Below are 16,795 nucleotides of genomic sequence, written 5' to 3'. Positions count from 1 at the left end.
AGCTGTGATCTTTGTTTTTCCTAGAAATTAAACTGCAAAGAAATAATAGAAGGTTTGGCAAAAGTTCTTAAGAAGCATCCAGGTAGGTGCTTTAAATTATTATTTGTTTTGCAGTTAGATTTTCTATAAATGTTGTTAATGGAAATGTTTTATGTACTAGAGTGTTGCTTCCCCAGGTTTGAGGAACATCTTGCCTATAACAACAGCCAAAGTGCCTATAGTGAAGTTTGAGCACAGGCGGAGTGGCTTGGAAGGAGATATCAGTTTGTACAATACACTGGTGAGCATCTGCTTGTGTTCTTCTGTGTCCAAAGAAAGCTTTTAGTTCTTTCTGTCTTACCCAAATAACCATTTGAAGGAATAATTTTGAAACTAGAATTAAAGTGCTTTTGTGTGTTTGTGTTTTTCTTCTATGTTATTTAAATTCAGTGGCCCACACCCTCAGCCTGACATGGGTACCTGTGTGTGAACTGATGGCAGAGCAGGGTACAGCACAGGAAGTCTTGTTTTGGGGATACTTCTGAAAAGCCACTACATCCACCGTGGCCTGTGTGCCATCATGAATAGTGCAGCTCATTCCAGCTTTCACCTGACACTGTGAAATTGTGCAATTTCTTACATAATTGGCTCACCCTGACACCAGTTTAATTTTTTTCCCTTTTTCCAGGCACAGCATAACACAAGGATGCTGGCTACCTACGCAGCTATTGATCCTAGGGTGCAATATCTGGGCTACACAATGAAAGTTTTTGCAAAGGTAATATAAAAAGAAGGTACTGATTTGTACAGTACAATGTTTTCTGCTGCAGCCACTGAGTTTGCCTTTTGCCAATACCAACTGGAATGGAGACAGTAGAATGCTGTTGATATGAAATGCACTTTCTTAAGGTTACTGTGCTCCATCAGACTGTGTGTATCAAAATCAAATCCTGTACCTTCTGCTGTCTGTTGGAAGATTTCTGTGTAAGAGAAAGCTGATAAGAAGAAAACTTTCCTTTTTTTCTTCAATTTCAAACTAGCTTCAATTATAACAAACAAAAACCCCCACCCAAACAAAACTGGAAAAATTGGTAACTCTAAGATGTAGGGGCATGTGGATGTGCATGGCCTTCCCAAGTTTCCATATCTGGGACCAGCCCAGAGATTACTGCTGCTTTCTTCTGGCATGCTTGCCTTGTTTGACTTAATATAAAAGTCAGGAGCAGGTAGGTATGGGGTGATGAATGAATGCCTGAGTCTCAGTGTGCCTAGGACATAGACTTGACTTTAAGAATTTGGAAATGAGAGATTTCCTGTATATTTTGTTATTATATTCTATCAGAATTTTATATTATACAGCCTTTGGTAATTGAAACGTGGCATTGCTTTTTATTCAAGCTGCAGTATTAAACACAGCATATCCAAAGAAAGCTTAGTGGAACTGGGGCAAATACAAAATGGCTTATAGAGATGGTGAATCATGCTACCAGATGTTCATGTAATAAAATACCTCAAGATGAATAAAATAACTTTGTGCCAGAATGGAATGGACACATTCATTATACTGTCACTGAGACTAGCAATGACTTTTTTCTTAATGTGGTCACAGTAGTGCACAATATTGCCATGTCTCTTCTGTGTCCAGATTAAAAATGCCTTGTATTGATAATAAGAATGAATCTTACTCTTTTTTTGTAGCATTGCATTCTATTGTGCATGTTCTAAAAATACTACTGCAAAGATGTTGTGGGATATACACTCCTGAATGTAAATGTATGGAAGTGACTTCGTAGCTATACAAATACTCTGGTTTTAAGCAAAATGCCTCCTCCTCTGCTTGCATTGGCAGAAAACTCAGGAACAGCTGTCAGTGCTGCTGCTAATGTGAAAGTAATTTACAAATCCCTGTTTTTCCCAGCCCTAGGAGGTTAAAAATGCATTGTTTGATGTGACACAGGCTCAAAACACAGGATAGCTTAGAGGCAGGTGCTGTGGAAGGGTTATACTGTAATGAGATACTCAAGCATAGTAAGGTAATTCACTGGTCAGAGTCACAGCAAGGCTTGGGTTGGAAGGGACCTTGAGCTCATCTGGCTCCAACTCCCTGACTTGGTCAGGGGTGTTTGTTTTGCACTGTGTTGTGCAGGCTGCACCATGGTTTAATTAGGTATGTGTATGTTTGCTAGCAAAATGCCACATGTGGTCTGCACTGCCAGTACAACCTGGAAATCCTTGCTGTTAATGAATTATTTCTTTAAAAGGGGAGAGGGAGCCAAAATATTAAGGAATCATAGAAACAGCTCTTGCAGCATGAGTTAAGGAAAATGAAATTTAACGGTATTGAAACCTGGCATTTATGTTTTGGGAATTTTACTTTGGGGTTTTTTTTCAGTTTGGCACATTATAAAATTTTTTAAAGTATTTTGGCTATGAAAAGCTTTTCTGTTTTTTTGTTAGACAAATTATGCTATGGATTTGCCAGATGGCAGTTGACTCTTGGATGTATTTATTTTTCAGGCTTCATAAAACAATTTTTAATTATGAGGTGAATGTATTTGCTGTTACTTATGGGGTTTTTGTTTGCTCTCTGACATAGTTGTTAGTTCTTGAACAGTAAAATGTGTATTCAGCATTTTGTTTAAAATGTGTTTTTGCAGCGCTGCGATATTGGTGATGCATCCCGTGGTAGTCTGTCTTCGTATGCCTATATTCTTATGGTTTTGTACTTTCTACAGCAGAGAAATCCACCAGTTATTCCAGTTCTTCAGGAGGTAGGTTCAGAAAATGAGGTTATGAAAATAGATGCACTTTTTCTTCAAGCCAAATATGAGAAGTCTGGGATTTTAGGATCAGAGGGGATAAATGAAATATGAGGCCATTCTAATCAGCAGGTTCTTAACTCCCTCTTAGTTTTAGTAGGTAAAACTGACCAAGAAAATTAGATCAAACCTGGGAGTCTGTTGTGCCTAAGTTCTGCTATTACATTTACTTTGGGATTTTGGTCTTATGATGATATTTATATGATGAACAGGATAGAAAAAAATTGGCAGGTGGTATGGAGAGAAGGGAATTGTAATTATGAGCCTGCACCAGATGCTCTTGAAATGTGAGTCCACTTCTTCAACCAGTTATTGTCAGCAATAAATAATGCTCAACACTTTATCTGTAAGAGAAGAAGTTTATTTTATTATTTGATGAGGGGAAAATAAGATAATTTATGCTTTGGTGCAACTTAAAAGAAATATTTTATGTGTTCCAGGAAACTTTATTAGAAAATAATGTTCTGCACCCCCATTGTATGGGTGGGGAGAATATAATTATTCAGCTATCTGCCTCTTCCTGGATACACCCTGGAACTCCCAAGCATGTCTGAAAATTATCCCTTTCTGCCTCTTTAGGTTTCTTTTGCAAGAGGGAATTTGGCTTAAGCATTGCAGTTGAGACTCATAGACTTTCTTGCTGATACTTTAGTATCTGATACTTTAGTAGTGGTTGGGGGTTTTTATTTTACTGCTACCCTGAGAGTGCATTTAAATAACAGTGGAATTTCCTCTTGGCTGTGCTAAAGTCAAAATGTAATAGAAGTCATATAAAGTCTCCTTAGAGAATCTGTGGGCAAGAGAGATGTTGGAATCTTGACAAGGTAGTTCTTAGTTGAAAAGAACAAGTAAAAATTAAACATCCAAATAATTTGAGAGGTACAGCAACAATGCAAAAAGTCCTTCAAACTTTTTACAGAATGGGAAATTCTGTCTGTATAAGAAGTAATTGTTGAAATTAAAGTATTTATATTTTTATATTATTTTTTTACCAAAAGAACTGCAAGTATTTTACAGCAACTTTGAATTAGAGCAGTAACTGTTACTCTCTGTTCTGGCAGATATTTGATGGCAAACAGATTCCACAAAGAATGGTAGATGGATGGAATGCTTTTTTCTTTGATGACATGGAAGAATTGGTAATATTCTAATTCCAGAAGACTAAGTAAAATTTAAATCTTGCTTTTCAGGAAAAGTAATAAATTTTTAACAGTGTAATATATAAAATATTAATTTTATTAATTAATTCAACTTCCATATCCATAGTGTTGCAACTTTCCAAATGGGTCCTGTTTTGCTAAAATGAGTTTCTGCTTTTGCTTGGTTTATGTTAGCTGATTTTGAAATAACATAAATCAGGAGAAATATTTTTTATTTTAAAATAAGTCCAGGCTTAGTCTTAACTGTAGTGATTTAACATTACTATAACTAAAATAAACTATTTGTAGTAGACAAACTTGTAATTAGAGAGGCATTTCAGGAGAAGCAGTGCTGCAGTAACTGCAGCTGAATAACTTGTCTTCACCTGCGTGCAGAAGAAGCGCCTGCCTTCCCTCGGGAAGAACACGGAATCCCTGGGGGAGCTGTGGCTGGGGCTGCTGCGGTTCTACACGGAGGAGTTTGACTTCAAGGAGTACGTGATCAGCATCCGGCAGAAGAAGCTCCTGACCACCTTCGAGAAGCAGTGGACGTCCAAGTGCATTGCCATTGAAGGTACTCTGCTGAACTGAGGGGCCAGTCGTGAGCAGGAACTGACTCTGTTGCTTGAGAGGCTGTTGTCTGTGCACAGGATCTTTGTGTGAGGAAACCACAGTCATTGTTTCAAAAAGAAACATTGTTAGCAAGTCCTGCAGCTCGCAAAATTGATGACTCATAACTTTTACTAAATGTCAGTGAATTGTTCTTCTTACTGTTATTATGGTTGACTAACATAACAGTTTTAAAACTCTCAGCGTTGCTTTGCTATAATCTGCTCTGCAAATGCATTTAAAATGGAATTCTCTGCATTAAAATAAAAAATTCTGTTGCAGCAAATTTTTTCCAGCTCTGATTTTTTTTATCTCCTTTCTTTGTGCAGATCCTTTTGACTTGAATCATAATCTGGGTGCTGGAGTCTCTAGGAAAAGTAAGCTCTTAATGTCTTCTGATGAATGTTCACTGAATTGTGCCTTTTCAGTTGTTTTCCAATAACTTTGTCTTTCTCCAATAGTGACCAATTTCATAATGAAGGCATTTATCAATGGAAGAAAATTATTTGGTACCCCATTCTACCCAGCTGTTGGAAGAGAAGCTGTAAGTTCTCAGAGTTTTTAGTGTGTTTTTTTCATTTTCTTTGTCCACTGAATTGCTGCAAATCTCTTGCATGTATTTATCCATTCTCAGAGTTTTTAGTGTGTTTTTTTCATTTTCTTTGTCCACTGATTTGCTGCAAATCTCTTGCATGTATTTATCCATTTGGTATGCACAATATGTGTAATTATACTTTGTCTGCATTAAATGTAAAGCTTAGTATTTAGCTCCTGGAATATAAAACTCAGAGGAGTAGTTGGGTGGGTGATGGGTATTACTGGCAGGTTTGGGGAAAGTAAGCTTAATTTGTGTTTTGTTTTTTATAAAACCTCCCACTGTATGATGTATTGCAGAAAACTGCAAATCTGGCTGTAAAACCCAGAAACAGCTCTAGGAATCTTCCTGGCTCTTCATGTAGCTAAAGCAAACAGATCCATCTCCATCCAGGAGATGTTCCATTCTGTTTCGTTTTCCACTTGGTGGAGATAGTAAGGATTGCTGCTTAAACAAGGAAAAGGATGATGATTGATTTTTTTTAACAAGTTGCCCTTTAAAATTTGCGTAGTGAGTCAGGGTTAGGAATGTGTTCATGCAATATCATTTTGGAGAAAGTACTGTGTAGAGGGTCCAGTCATTGATGTGTAGAGACAACTTTTTTTTTTTACTATGGGCAAATAAAATACTGTAATTAGTATTGTAAAGATCAACTTAGAAAGGCATTTTCTAAAACAGTTTAGAGGACTGTTCTCCCAGTGGATTTTAACAGAACTTGAGTTTCTAAAGGATCTTTAAAGTCTTTTGAAAGCTTTTAATTCCCTTCATCCTTCCCTATCTTCTCTTTTCCACTGGCTTGCTTTATCTGTGGTTTTTTTCTGAGTTTATACCTCTGTTTCAGTACTTTCACAATATTTGTTGCTCAGAGGCTGTAAACTGGGCCTTTGTGCTGACACACATCAAAACTGCAGCTGTCCTGAGCAAATTCCAGGGGAGGGGAGTGATACAGGTCAGTCTGCAGATGCTCCATCTGTTTCCCACCTGAGCTGTGTGCTGTCTGAAGGGATGTAATCTTGTCATCTGGGAAGGGACATTGGCTGCTTTGGAAAGGACACAAGCAGTGACTCAGACACCAAAATAGATCATATGCAAAAAAATTGCTCTCTGAAGAGCCTTTGGGGAGGTGAAAGGTGGGCAGCAGGCTGGAGCCTGGGTAAGCTGTTCTGCAAATTCAGCCTCTGTCCCTAAGACCAAATAGTCCTTTTTAGCCCAAACTGCTCCATATCTCTGAAAAAGCTGCCATTATCTAGGAGAAGAAGAGGACCTGGTATAACCTCAAAAGCAGTAACACTCAGGAGGCAATAGAGATGAAAGCTGTCAGTTTGACTTTCATTCCTTAGTCTTGTAAGTGAATGGTTTATATGTTTTATCTGTCTGATGTGTTTTGATAGGAATACTTTTTTGACTCAAAAGTGCTGACAGATGGGGAATTGGCACCCAATGACAGATGTTGTCGTGTCTGTGGAAAAATTGGTCACTACATGAAAGACTGTCCAAAGAGGAGGAGGTAAGTAAAGCTATTGTGAAATCTTTGAGATTAAATTATGAGGGATTTGGATATTTGAAGATTTAATGGAAATGAAAAATTGCTCAATTGCAGAGAAAATCAAACCTTCATATCTGATCCTCAACTTCCCATCTTATTTTTTCTTTTTTTAAAACAGTTTCTGATCACCTCTTTAAATCTGAAGTGTTTATGGAAGCACACAGAGTAATATCAGCATTCTATGGTGTGTTAATATGTAGTTAAGCTTAACTTAAAACTTAGATCACTAAAATATCCTTTTTGTAGTGTAAACATTCAGATGGAGAGCATATTACCTGGCTGCAAATCTTATCATGTATTAAATAGATTTCCTGTAGTGATCATGTTCAGAGGACAGTGTTGAATTTGAATTGTTCTGTAGATCTGATAACATACATCTACAAGGCAGGTCAAAGTTCTTTTAGTAAACTCCAGGATTAATTAAAATGTACATAGGTGAGGTGCATTTCTGTAACATCATATTAGTGCCATGATGTTACAGGATCACCATATCACTTGGTGGTCTTGCACTTGTACATTAATTTCTCTGAGGAATTTTGGGTCCAGGACTCTGAAAAAGGAGTCCCTGGTACATGCAGGTCAATGTTTCCAAGAGAGTTTAGTAGGAATTGACAGAAAATGTGCAGTTCTCACTTTTTACAGCTTTGGCTATTTAATGACCCACTCAGCCTAGGTTGTCTGACTCCTCCTAAAACCTGTTGGAGTCCTTAGAATGCAAATAAATCTGGGCTATTTCATGTGTTCTTTATGTTCAATTATGTGCTCCATAATTCTTCAAAGGATTCTTGGTCTCTTCCTGCTACAAAATCTTTATTTACAGCCTTTTGTTCAGCAGCGTTCAAGATACATGAAAGTGCACTGGAACCCTGTGGTTACAGGTGGACTATTTCTTTCAGATGTTGTCTGTACTACAAGCAGATGAGATTCCATCACATCTTTCCCTATATCTGCCTCAGGAAAAGTTGTGTTCTGCTCTTCACACAAACTGCTACTACAGCACAGCCACACAGAATCTCTCTCAGATTGTATATACAGCTCACATAATAATGTTATTATTTAACAATCCTGCAGATACCTTGTGGAAAAAGACCTTCACTTCTTGTCTTGGTTCCTGATCACTAGTTCTCCTGCTGTTTTAGAACTGAGTGTTTGAAAGAGCCTCAGTGCTTTGTTGCACATCCTGTCTGGGCTCAGACAATGGCAGAGAAATGTGCCCTGTCCAGTGAGGGTCAGATTGGATGGAGGAGGTGCAGCTCACTTGTTTTGGGTATATTCTGACTCAGTGGGAATGCTGCATAGAGCTGCTCCCCAGCTCCTGGCAGGCTAAGCCTGCTCAACTGCAGGCATAGTTCTGCCCTAATACAGTCAGACAGCTTTTGGACAAGCCTGGGGAGCTTCTAACTTCATTAAGTGTATACAGGCTGTTAACCTGCCCAGATTCTGAAAGTGTTATTTGGGATTCCTGAGATATTTGTATTCTGATACAGCTGTTGGTTATGTAACCATTCCCAGTACAACAGCTCTACAGAGATTATGTGTTTGTGTGTGGTGTTGTGATATTGCTAATAAAAATTATTGTTCAGGTTGAAGAAAAAGGAGAACGAGAAAGATGATGAAAAAGAGGTGAAAGAAGAAGACAGAGAAACAAGAGAGAAAAGGTGTTTCATCTGTGGGGATGTGGGTCATGTTAGGAGAGATTGTCCTGAATTCAAACAAACCCGTCAGAGAAATAATAGTGTGCCAGGTAAGTTAGTTTATGTGTTAGGATAATTTGAAAGCTCTGAGGTCCCTTTTCTCTAGGTTTCTGTAAAGACTTGATAATTATCTTGAAAAAATAATCCTGCAAGTAATGTTTCAATCACTGAAAATACAGCTTTTAGTCTGTGTTGCTTTTCTGCAAGGGGAGTCTCCTGAAGTAGAGTCTTTGTATGGGTGGTAAAAATGTACTCAGCAGTAAAATACAGTGTACTTCAGAGTATTGCATTATTTGTCTTCTACTCACAATTGGTGCATTTCAAAGTAGTAATAGTAATAATAGTAACAATAGTAAGAATAATAATAATAATTGAATGCATTTCCTCTTCCAAATGTTTCTCAAATGTTAGCTAACCCTCCATCAGCTCTGAGAGGTAAGTAAATGTATTTTCAGCAAAAATCAGTGCTCTTTCAGTAACACTTTAGAAAAAGCATACAGATGAATTAAGCTAAATCCAGCTTTCAAATTACTGATCGTACTTAGAAAAGATTAATTGCAAACTCATTCAAATTAGGCCCTTGGGTGCCTGTGGTAGTTGAAAAAATAGAGGAAGCATTCATAAGTGAACTTCAGAACAACCATGCTTCTGTGTTCTGTTATCCTTTAGTCTTTTTTTTAGCTTACTTTCTTTGCCCAGAAGTTTTTGCTGTCACTATTGCTATTTAAAATGCCACTGCATAGAGCAGTAATATGGAAACCTATATAAAGCAGAGCTCCAGCCTGATGGCAGTGTGAGCCTTGTTCCTGCTAGACTCTGTTTTATTAAAAAATAGACTTTGTGTTTCTCTCCTACACCTGTTAAAGTTATCTGCTACCAGTAGAGGGAAAAGTTCCACTTAAGAGGAGAGGTGAAAGTGATTTACCTCCTCTGTGTCACATGGCAGTTAAGGTATTGCTGACTGCCAGTTGTGCTCATTATTCCACCACCCTGTGGGTTTATTAACACTTGTGTTCCTTGATCAGGCACGCAGCTGGTCCGGAGCATGGTCAATTCCCAGCTGGTGGCTGTGGGCCAGCAGCAGGTGGAGCGACCCCTGCGCACCAGGCAGTCATCAGAATGTGTAAGTTCTGGGAGGGGAATGCAGGGAGCAAAGCTGCAGCAAACCAGCCATGCTGGGAACAGGTTTGCATGCTTTTTCTCAACAGATTCTGGACTTGGTCATGACAGCGTTGCGCTGTGCCAGTTAGCGGAGCTTTGATTTATGATATATTGTGTCTTGGGGAGCATTTATGGTTTTGCAGTATGGAAACCTCATAGTCAAGTTTGAGATGAGATACCTTGTGATTTTGAAAGGGCAGATTAAGCTAGGGTGCCTTTCAAATTCTCATTGTTCTGGCAGTGTTCTGGAGTTACTAAGGGAGATGAAGCATAGCTCATTGTTAACATCCTGGAGACTTAGGTTAGTGACAACCATGACTTTTTGTGGTTTGAGAGATCTGTCTTAAGGGACTGTCATGTACAGACACAGCACACAGCTGAGTCATACTTCAATGAAAAGTCTGCCAGAGCACACTAGAAGCACAAGCAGAACAATAGAGAAATTTTTGACAGTTTTGTCCTAGAATTTTTTCAAGTCTCCATAGAGCTACATAAAATATGTTTAATCTTCTGAGTGGAGATGGGGAGCAGAGGGTATTTGTGCAAATACAACTGCTGGTATTTAATATTTTTGGAGCAGACAGTACAGCAGAAATTAATTTATTTTAAGCTCTTAGTCTGAGAAGTATGTGCCTGCTAATGAAGCTGGCAAGTAAGTAAATATGGTAATCAAGGCTGCTGATCACTAATGCTCTTTGTTTAGTTTGCTACTTTGCTAACTGATCAGCAAGCATTTATTGGAATGCTGGCTCCAGTAATGGAGATTTTATGACTTACAGTGTGCTGCTGTAGGGAGTGACTGATACAGCCCTAATCCAAGTGAAGGGCTGAACATGCCACAGGAGTATATTTTTTAGGAGCCTTATATTTCTGCCTGGACTGAAGCTGGATGTGTGGGTGCACTCAGAGGCAGACGCATCGTGTGCACATTCTTGTGTCACCTGAATGTCATGGACTCTGTGTGTTGCATTTGGCCAGGATTTCTTGGTGAATATGTTCTGTCCAGGAGCTGGTGGAGAAGAATGGGAAGAGGGAATATTGGTGGAGTAAGAGGGAGAGAGTGGGAAGCAGATCGAGAGGCTGGAGTGTATTATGCCTCCTGTCCTGCTGCTGGCACATTCAGTGCATGCTTGTGTTGGGTTAATATTTGCAGGAATGTTTGTAGCCAGTGCATGTGCTTTATTTTTATAACATTTAAAGTGTTAAACTAGTGATCACCTTTCAAATCCCAGGTTTTACCTTCTCTTCCTGGTTTGGTAGAAAGGTATAGGAAGCACTCATACAGGCACAGTTGGAATAGCAGCAGGGAGCATTTCCAGCTTCTGGGCTCCAGCTTTTGTCCAGGCCCAGGCACACAGCATGCTGCTGGAGGGGATGCTCTGGCATGGGCAGTCCTGCAGACACCTCTGGTTATTGGAGACAAGTGACTGCCAGTTTAAATGGACAGGTGAGCAGTCAGGGATAGTGACAAGCTGGAGAGACCTTTAACTCCAGGTGCTCAACAGCAGCTGAGGCTCTTGGAGCTTGGCTGGCTGCTGTAGTCTGTGGAGAGAAGAGTCAGGGGCAAAATGAGATCTGAGATTCAGGTTCTCCTCTCTGGGTTAGGTACCTGTCTCATTTGAATGTCTCTGGAGGTGCTTATTCCATCAGCAACTCGTCTCAGTGCTTGAAACCAGACTGGGGAATCCAGATACTGGCATTAAGTATTGGCACACAAACTGAGTAACTCTTTTCCCAACCACTCCATTTCTTAAAGTGCTTCTCTGTTCAGTTGCAATTCCAAACAGATAAAATAGCCTCATGCCTGCTTCTGTTGCTGGTGAAAGAGAAAGCGTGGTAAGAGCTCTGCAAAGGCTGTAATAATGGCTATTACTGTGCCTTTAGCCATGGCCTAACACCAGGATCTGAAGGTTGAAACTGGGTTTTTGGAATTTGCATTTCTTGTTCAACAGATTTTTTAAAATGAAAGAAATATTAAGAACTTACTTTGGAATTACTTAAAAAACTGTGTAGTAATAAGAACCACTCTCTTTAGAAGTAAGGCAATTAGTTAACGAGATACTGGGCTGTACATAAGCAGGGTAGGAAAGACACTGATTGAAGATCATAAACAAGTGTTTCAGGAGTCTAATGAAGAGCTTGGGACTAATATTCACTCAGAATGGCGTTTCTGGTGGTGGGATGTGCCACATTAACAGACCAGATTATCTGTTGGTGAAAGTCAGTGTCAGTTGAACTGCACTTACTGAAGCCAACAGGAACTTGGGTTCAGTGCTTGGGGTGTTGCTGGGGAGTGCTTTGCTGTTTTATAAATAGTCTAAAACAGTGGGTGCTTATTAAAGAAAACACCATTAAATAGCCAGTGAACTAATCAGAAATACATACTTTTTTTTTCCCTCCAGTCTGATTCGCATCAGTCATCTTACTCTCCACAACCTCAGCAATTCCCACAGAATTCCTCTCAGCCAGCCTCCATTAACCAGACTCAGCCACAATCAATATCCCAGTCTAAGCACGTTCCTCAGCCACAGCAGGGTGCACAGCCACCCCATCAGGTCCAGCTGCCTTTGTTTAACTTTCCCCAATCTCCCCCAGGTCAGTATTCCACCTTGCATAACCTGGGACTACTTCAGATGCACCATCACCACCAAATTCAGCTTCCCAACACTTCTTGGCCTATTCATGGGCCTGTTATTCACTCTGCACCGGGTAACCCTCCTCATTCTACAAATGTTCCATTTTCTGTGAGATCTGGCAGCAGCAGCACCACAAATAACCAGAGCAGTGTAAGCTTGAATGATCCCAGTATCATCTTTGCACAGCCTGCTGCCAGGCCCATGGGAATCCCCAGCACTTCTCATGAGGGACACTGGCACAATCCTGTGACTCCAAACTCACTGGTGAACAATGGCACTGTGGGGAATTCAGGTAACTCTTCTCTGTTGTATCAAACCTCTCGCACTTTGTGTCCAAGTGTTCAGTGTTACAGGAACAGCTAACTCTTTCAGCTTGTTTGATAAAAATATGATGCTTAAGAAACCACATCATGACTTTCACCTGTCTTAACATTTTTCTAGGAAAAAAAATTAGAATTGATCACCGTAACTTTTAGGCATTGGTCCTGTCTGCCATTAATGGCTGTGCAACAATGAGAAATCCTGCATTCAACTGAGAAACCTGCTCATCATTGTTTGAATCACTCACATTTCTGTGAATGTGCTGACAAATAATGGATTCCTTAGACAATCATGGAAACATTAAGGTTGGGAAAGACCTCTAGGATCAACACATTGTTACATAATTTATTAAGGCAAATGCTGAGGCTGCAGCCATGAACTTAGAGATTGCAGAATTACAGTTGTGCAAGTTGAATATTGTCTCCTCACCTTTAGTACAATATAATATTATCTTACCTATTCTGTTTTATCCTGTGGCTTGTTCTGCCATGTTTAACTTCCATAATCTTGATGTTGATTCCTGACATTACATTTTCCTGTGACAAGTGGGCAACAGCCTCATAGCAAAGCCAAGTACATTGGTATGTTTGAGGCTGAGAAAAGGAGTATATAATGATTAAAGCCCATTCAGTTTTCTCTGCAGCATGAACTGTGGCAGCCCCTAAAATTTAACTATTAACCTTTACATCATTAATCATGGTGGTGGTCTTCTGATTTATTCTGAGTGTGTAAGTCCTCCTATGTTTTAAAAAAAAAAGCATAATATAATGTACTGGTGCAGTTGTTCATCCTAAGATGAAAATTCTGAAACTCCTGCCTAGCCTTTCTCTGCACTAATAATGTGGTTGTCAGTAACAGTAGATTTTCAGTTGAGTCTACTGTTTTGAATGAGGAATAATTCACCAGTGGGCTTCAAATATATGTTAAGATGCTGGAGATACATGATTTTCTATTTAAAGCTTTGTGGGGAATATATTCTAAAGGATACAGGAACTTCTACCCATGTGTTTTCTGTGTCTCTAGTGTGCTCTGTCCCTACCTCTCCTTTTTGGATCTTCTCATCTGTCCCCTTCTCCAGCTTTGTCTTTCCCTCAAGCAGCTCCTTCCAATCCACATGTCCTTAGTGGTAGCTGCCTTCTTTCAGACAAGCGTCATAAATTGTAAATCCTTCTCCATGTGCTGTCAGTCACAGTATTTTTTTCCCATTCCTCATCTTCCATCAATTTCCAACCTTGTCACACGCCTTCTCCTAGTTCCCAATCATAGTAATTTTCTTCTTTGAAATTGAATCAGTTTTATTTCCTTTTTGGCTTAGATGCCATTAAAGTGAATGCACAGTAGAGGTGAGCTGTCTCCTGTCTGTTTGAAGCATGGGACAATTTGACAACAGTAAGTTTGAGGAAACTTTGTCCTGGCTCACATAACCTTGACTTGAAAGGAGCTACTTTAATTTTCCTTTCAGTAGACAACTGATCAGAAGTATGATCATTGGAAGTATCAAGACAGACAACTCTTTTTCATGCATACTCCAGAGCTGTGCCTCATGTTGTGGGTCCTGCCTCCTTGGATGCTTGATTTCTCATCCTGAATGTTGCAGTGATATCAGAATTGTAAATAGAGTAGCTTTACAATTTGTATATTTATTTCCAAAGTTTATATTTTTATCTCTAAAAATATTTTTTAAGTCAGTCCAGTGATCTAGATAGCAAGTTTCTTAAGCATGTAAGTATTAGTGGAATTCCAGTGTACATCTGAGAGTTATTTCTTGCAGTAGGATAATAGCTTTCATGTCACAGTTTGTCAGTGGTAGTGGATATTTGTGTGGGATCAGACAGTAGTTCTGAACATTGTTCAGAATGTATTTTTCATCATGAGAAAATAATAAAAATAGTGAAATCATAGCTCTTGATTTTAATGTTGATTCATCGTCTCTCTTCCCAATAATTATATTATAGTGAATAATGAAGTAATTTAGGTGGTAATTTTTACTGATGTATATTAAAAAAAAAGTAGCACATCAGACTGATCACATTAAGTCCCCTGCAAACTGTTTTTTAAGATGTAAATTGTATTTGTGACTTACTGTTTAATTATTTCAACTTGCAATGTGCTTTTCCCTTTCAATTGAAAAATAGATCAGGGTTTCCAAGGACAGTTTGGTAAAATGAACCCTCCTTCTGTCCCTTGGGACCATGGGACCCCTACCCATTTTCCTCTCCTCCGAGGAGCGTGGCCTTACAATATGCCTCAGAACTACATGCAGCAGGGAAATGCCAGCTACCCACCGAACAAACCTTTCTACCCTCAAGGTACTAGAACCAGTATGTGAATCAACAGCTCGTGCACCATGTCTGTACTGTCTCAAAGGCTTTAAAAGCCAAGCAATCATGTGTCACTCCTAGGCTCCCTGGAAACATGACGAATCCCAGAGTCAAATCAGCACTTCAGCTTCCTCTGTGGATGAATGAAAATCTTTGTGGGAGGGAAGGGTTAAAATGAAATCCTGAAATCTGAGCCAGCGTGCAGCCTGTTGCACTTCCAGCCTCTTTTTCTTTGCTGATGCTGGCTCACCTAGAGCTGCCTCTGCTTCAGTAGAGGTTAAGGTGATTGGCCCATGAGCGTGTTCAGAATATGAAGAAATTTTTGTTGTAATTAATTTTATTTGGCTTTTGTACCTTGCTTTGTGGAATGACTTACATAGATAAAAACTTACAAGACCATAGAATAATTAACGTTGGAAGGGGCCTCAGGAGGTTTAGTCCAGCCCATCCACAGTCAGAGCAGCATTGACTGCAAAGTTAGGTCAGGTTCAGTTCATCAGGGAACTGGAAAGGACAGACTTGATTTCAACTCTGATGTTTATGAAAGGTGAGGGTGTTCAGCATCTGGCAGGATGGGGAAAGGCTGTAGGAAAAAGACCTCCACTACCAGAGAAACAATGTTCACATTTGACTTGGAGGATATGCAGCTTCCATGCTGTGGGGGGTCACCTGGTGTAAAATGAGAGATATGGCCACCAAATCCTTTTTCAAAATCTAATCTATTGGTTCTAGCAGGGTTTCCAAGTGAAAACTGAATTTACTTAAAATTCTGAAATTACTTTTGTTAAGTAACTGAAGTAATACAACAAAATTATGTGTTTGTGATTTTGGAGATAGGATTAAAGTAATTCTACGTTGTCCCATTAAATGGGTTAGCTGTAGAGATAGCATTTGTGTCAGTCTAGTAAATGGTTTTATTGCTAAGTTAGATTAGTACACTGAATATAGCCAAGCACTGTTAAATATGTGATTTGCTGAAGTAATTGTAATCCATTCTCTTTTAGCTGGTCCACTGATGCAGAGTAACCAGCGGTTCTCACTTCTGTCTCAAGGACACCCACACTTGAATCTGAATTACATTCAACAGAAAAAGTGAAATTGGATGGGATTGTGGGTGGGTGGGGGGAGGGGAGGAAGAAATTCAGGTTCTGATTTAAAATCTTAATGCAACATGTTTAGATACAAGATTATTTAAGACTGTTTTTAAACTGTATCATTTGTACATAGATATGAACTATAGTTTTTACTAGTATCACAAAACTGAGTGATACAAATTTCATCTATTTTATTACCCTATTTTTAAGGGGAATTGTGTTTTGTTTTATCTTGATAAACTGTAAAGAGAGAGAATTTTTAAAATTAAGTTCTTTATTTTCTATTAGCTGTATTCATACTTTGGTTGCTTCAGACTTTATATATATTGTTCTAAAAAAAAATAAAATTAGAAGGGGATTTCATGTGTTTAAAAATTTGTCACTTCTATTCTTTACAGAACTATGTAGTGCCAAAAAACTTTTTAAAAAGAAAAATAAAACTGCAAAAAAAGGACATAAGATTTTTTCCTCTTCTCTATTTTTATGCATGCTCACTCTAACGGGAATAACAGAAATGGCTTTAAGGTGGACATCTTGGAAAGCTGAGCAGTTTTAACAAGTGGTACAAGAACCAGACCTGCTTTTCTCCATGCTGGTATTGCATGTGCTGTTCCCAGCCCGTGTGTGTGTTATACTTGAAGGAAGAGCACACCTGCTTTTCTGTTTATCAGCTTTGCAAAATCATGTGCAAATACTGTGGAAAAATTAGGCTGTACTAGGAAGCAGTTTTAAATTCCCTAGGCACACTTGTGTTGTCAGCACTCCCAGGGCAACATGAGAATCTTGAAGCCCTAAATGCAGAGTTCAGGGATAAACCTGCTTGTCTCTGCTCCTGAAGAAGGGCCATGAATAAAGACATGGTACACAAGGGCTTAACACCA

At 39.1% G+C, this 16,795-nt stretch overlaps 1 protein-coding gene across 6 annotated transcripts in view; it reads left to right on the top strand.

The window, feature by feature from the left end:
- TUT4 (terminal uridylyl transferase 4) overlaps window positions 1-16,373 on the top strand; it is a 44,081-nt gene extending 27,708 nt beyond the window's left edge. For 4 of the 6 annotated variants that reach the window (XM_064428878.1, XM_064428879.1, XM_064428881.1 and 1 more), the window contains exons 17-30: window positions 25-82; window positions 177-280; window positions 668-757; window positions 2,637-2,750; window positions 3,860-3,937; window positions 4,334-4,511; window positions 4,876-4,923; window positions 5,008-5,090; window positions 6,533-6,648; window positions 8,271-8,431; window positions 9,407-9,504; window positions 11,945-12,470; window positions 14,635-14,808; window positions 15,825-16,373. In XM_064428878.1, the coding sequence (XP_064284948.1) occupies window positions 25-82; window positions 177-280; window positions 668-757; window positions 2,637-2,750; window positions 3,860-3,937; window positions 4,334-4,511; window positions 4,876-4,923; window positions 5,008-5,090; window positions 6,533-6,648; window positions 8,271-8,431; window positions 9,407-9,504; window positions 11,945-12,470; window positions 14,635-14,808; window positions 15,825-15,916 (1,920 nt within the window). In that variant the 3' untranslated portion in view covers window positions 15,917-16,373. Of the gene's footprint in view, window positions 1-24; window positions 83-176; window positions 281-667; window positions 758-2,636; window positions 2,751-3,859; window positions 3,938-4,333; window positions 4,512-4,875; window positions 4,924-5,007; window positions 5,091-6,532; window positions 6,649-8,270; window positions 8,432-9,406; window positions 9,505-11,944; window positions 14,809-15,824 lie in introns of those variants that run through there. The other 2 variants (XM_064428882.1, XM_064428883.1) reach the window with 2 other exon arrangements.
- Window positions 16,374-16,795: the final 422 nt, after the last annotated feature.

Source organism: Passer domesticus, chromosome 7 (assembly GCF_036417665.1).
Source record: "Passer domesticus isolate bPasDom1 chromosome 7, bPasDom1.hap1, whole genome shotgun sequence".
Taxonomy (NCBI): Eukaryota; Metazoa; Chordata; class Aves; order Passeriformes; family Passeridae; genus Passer; species Passer domesticus.
This window is presented reverse-complemented; position numbering and strand designations above follow the sequence as displayed.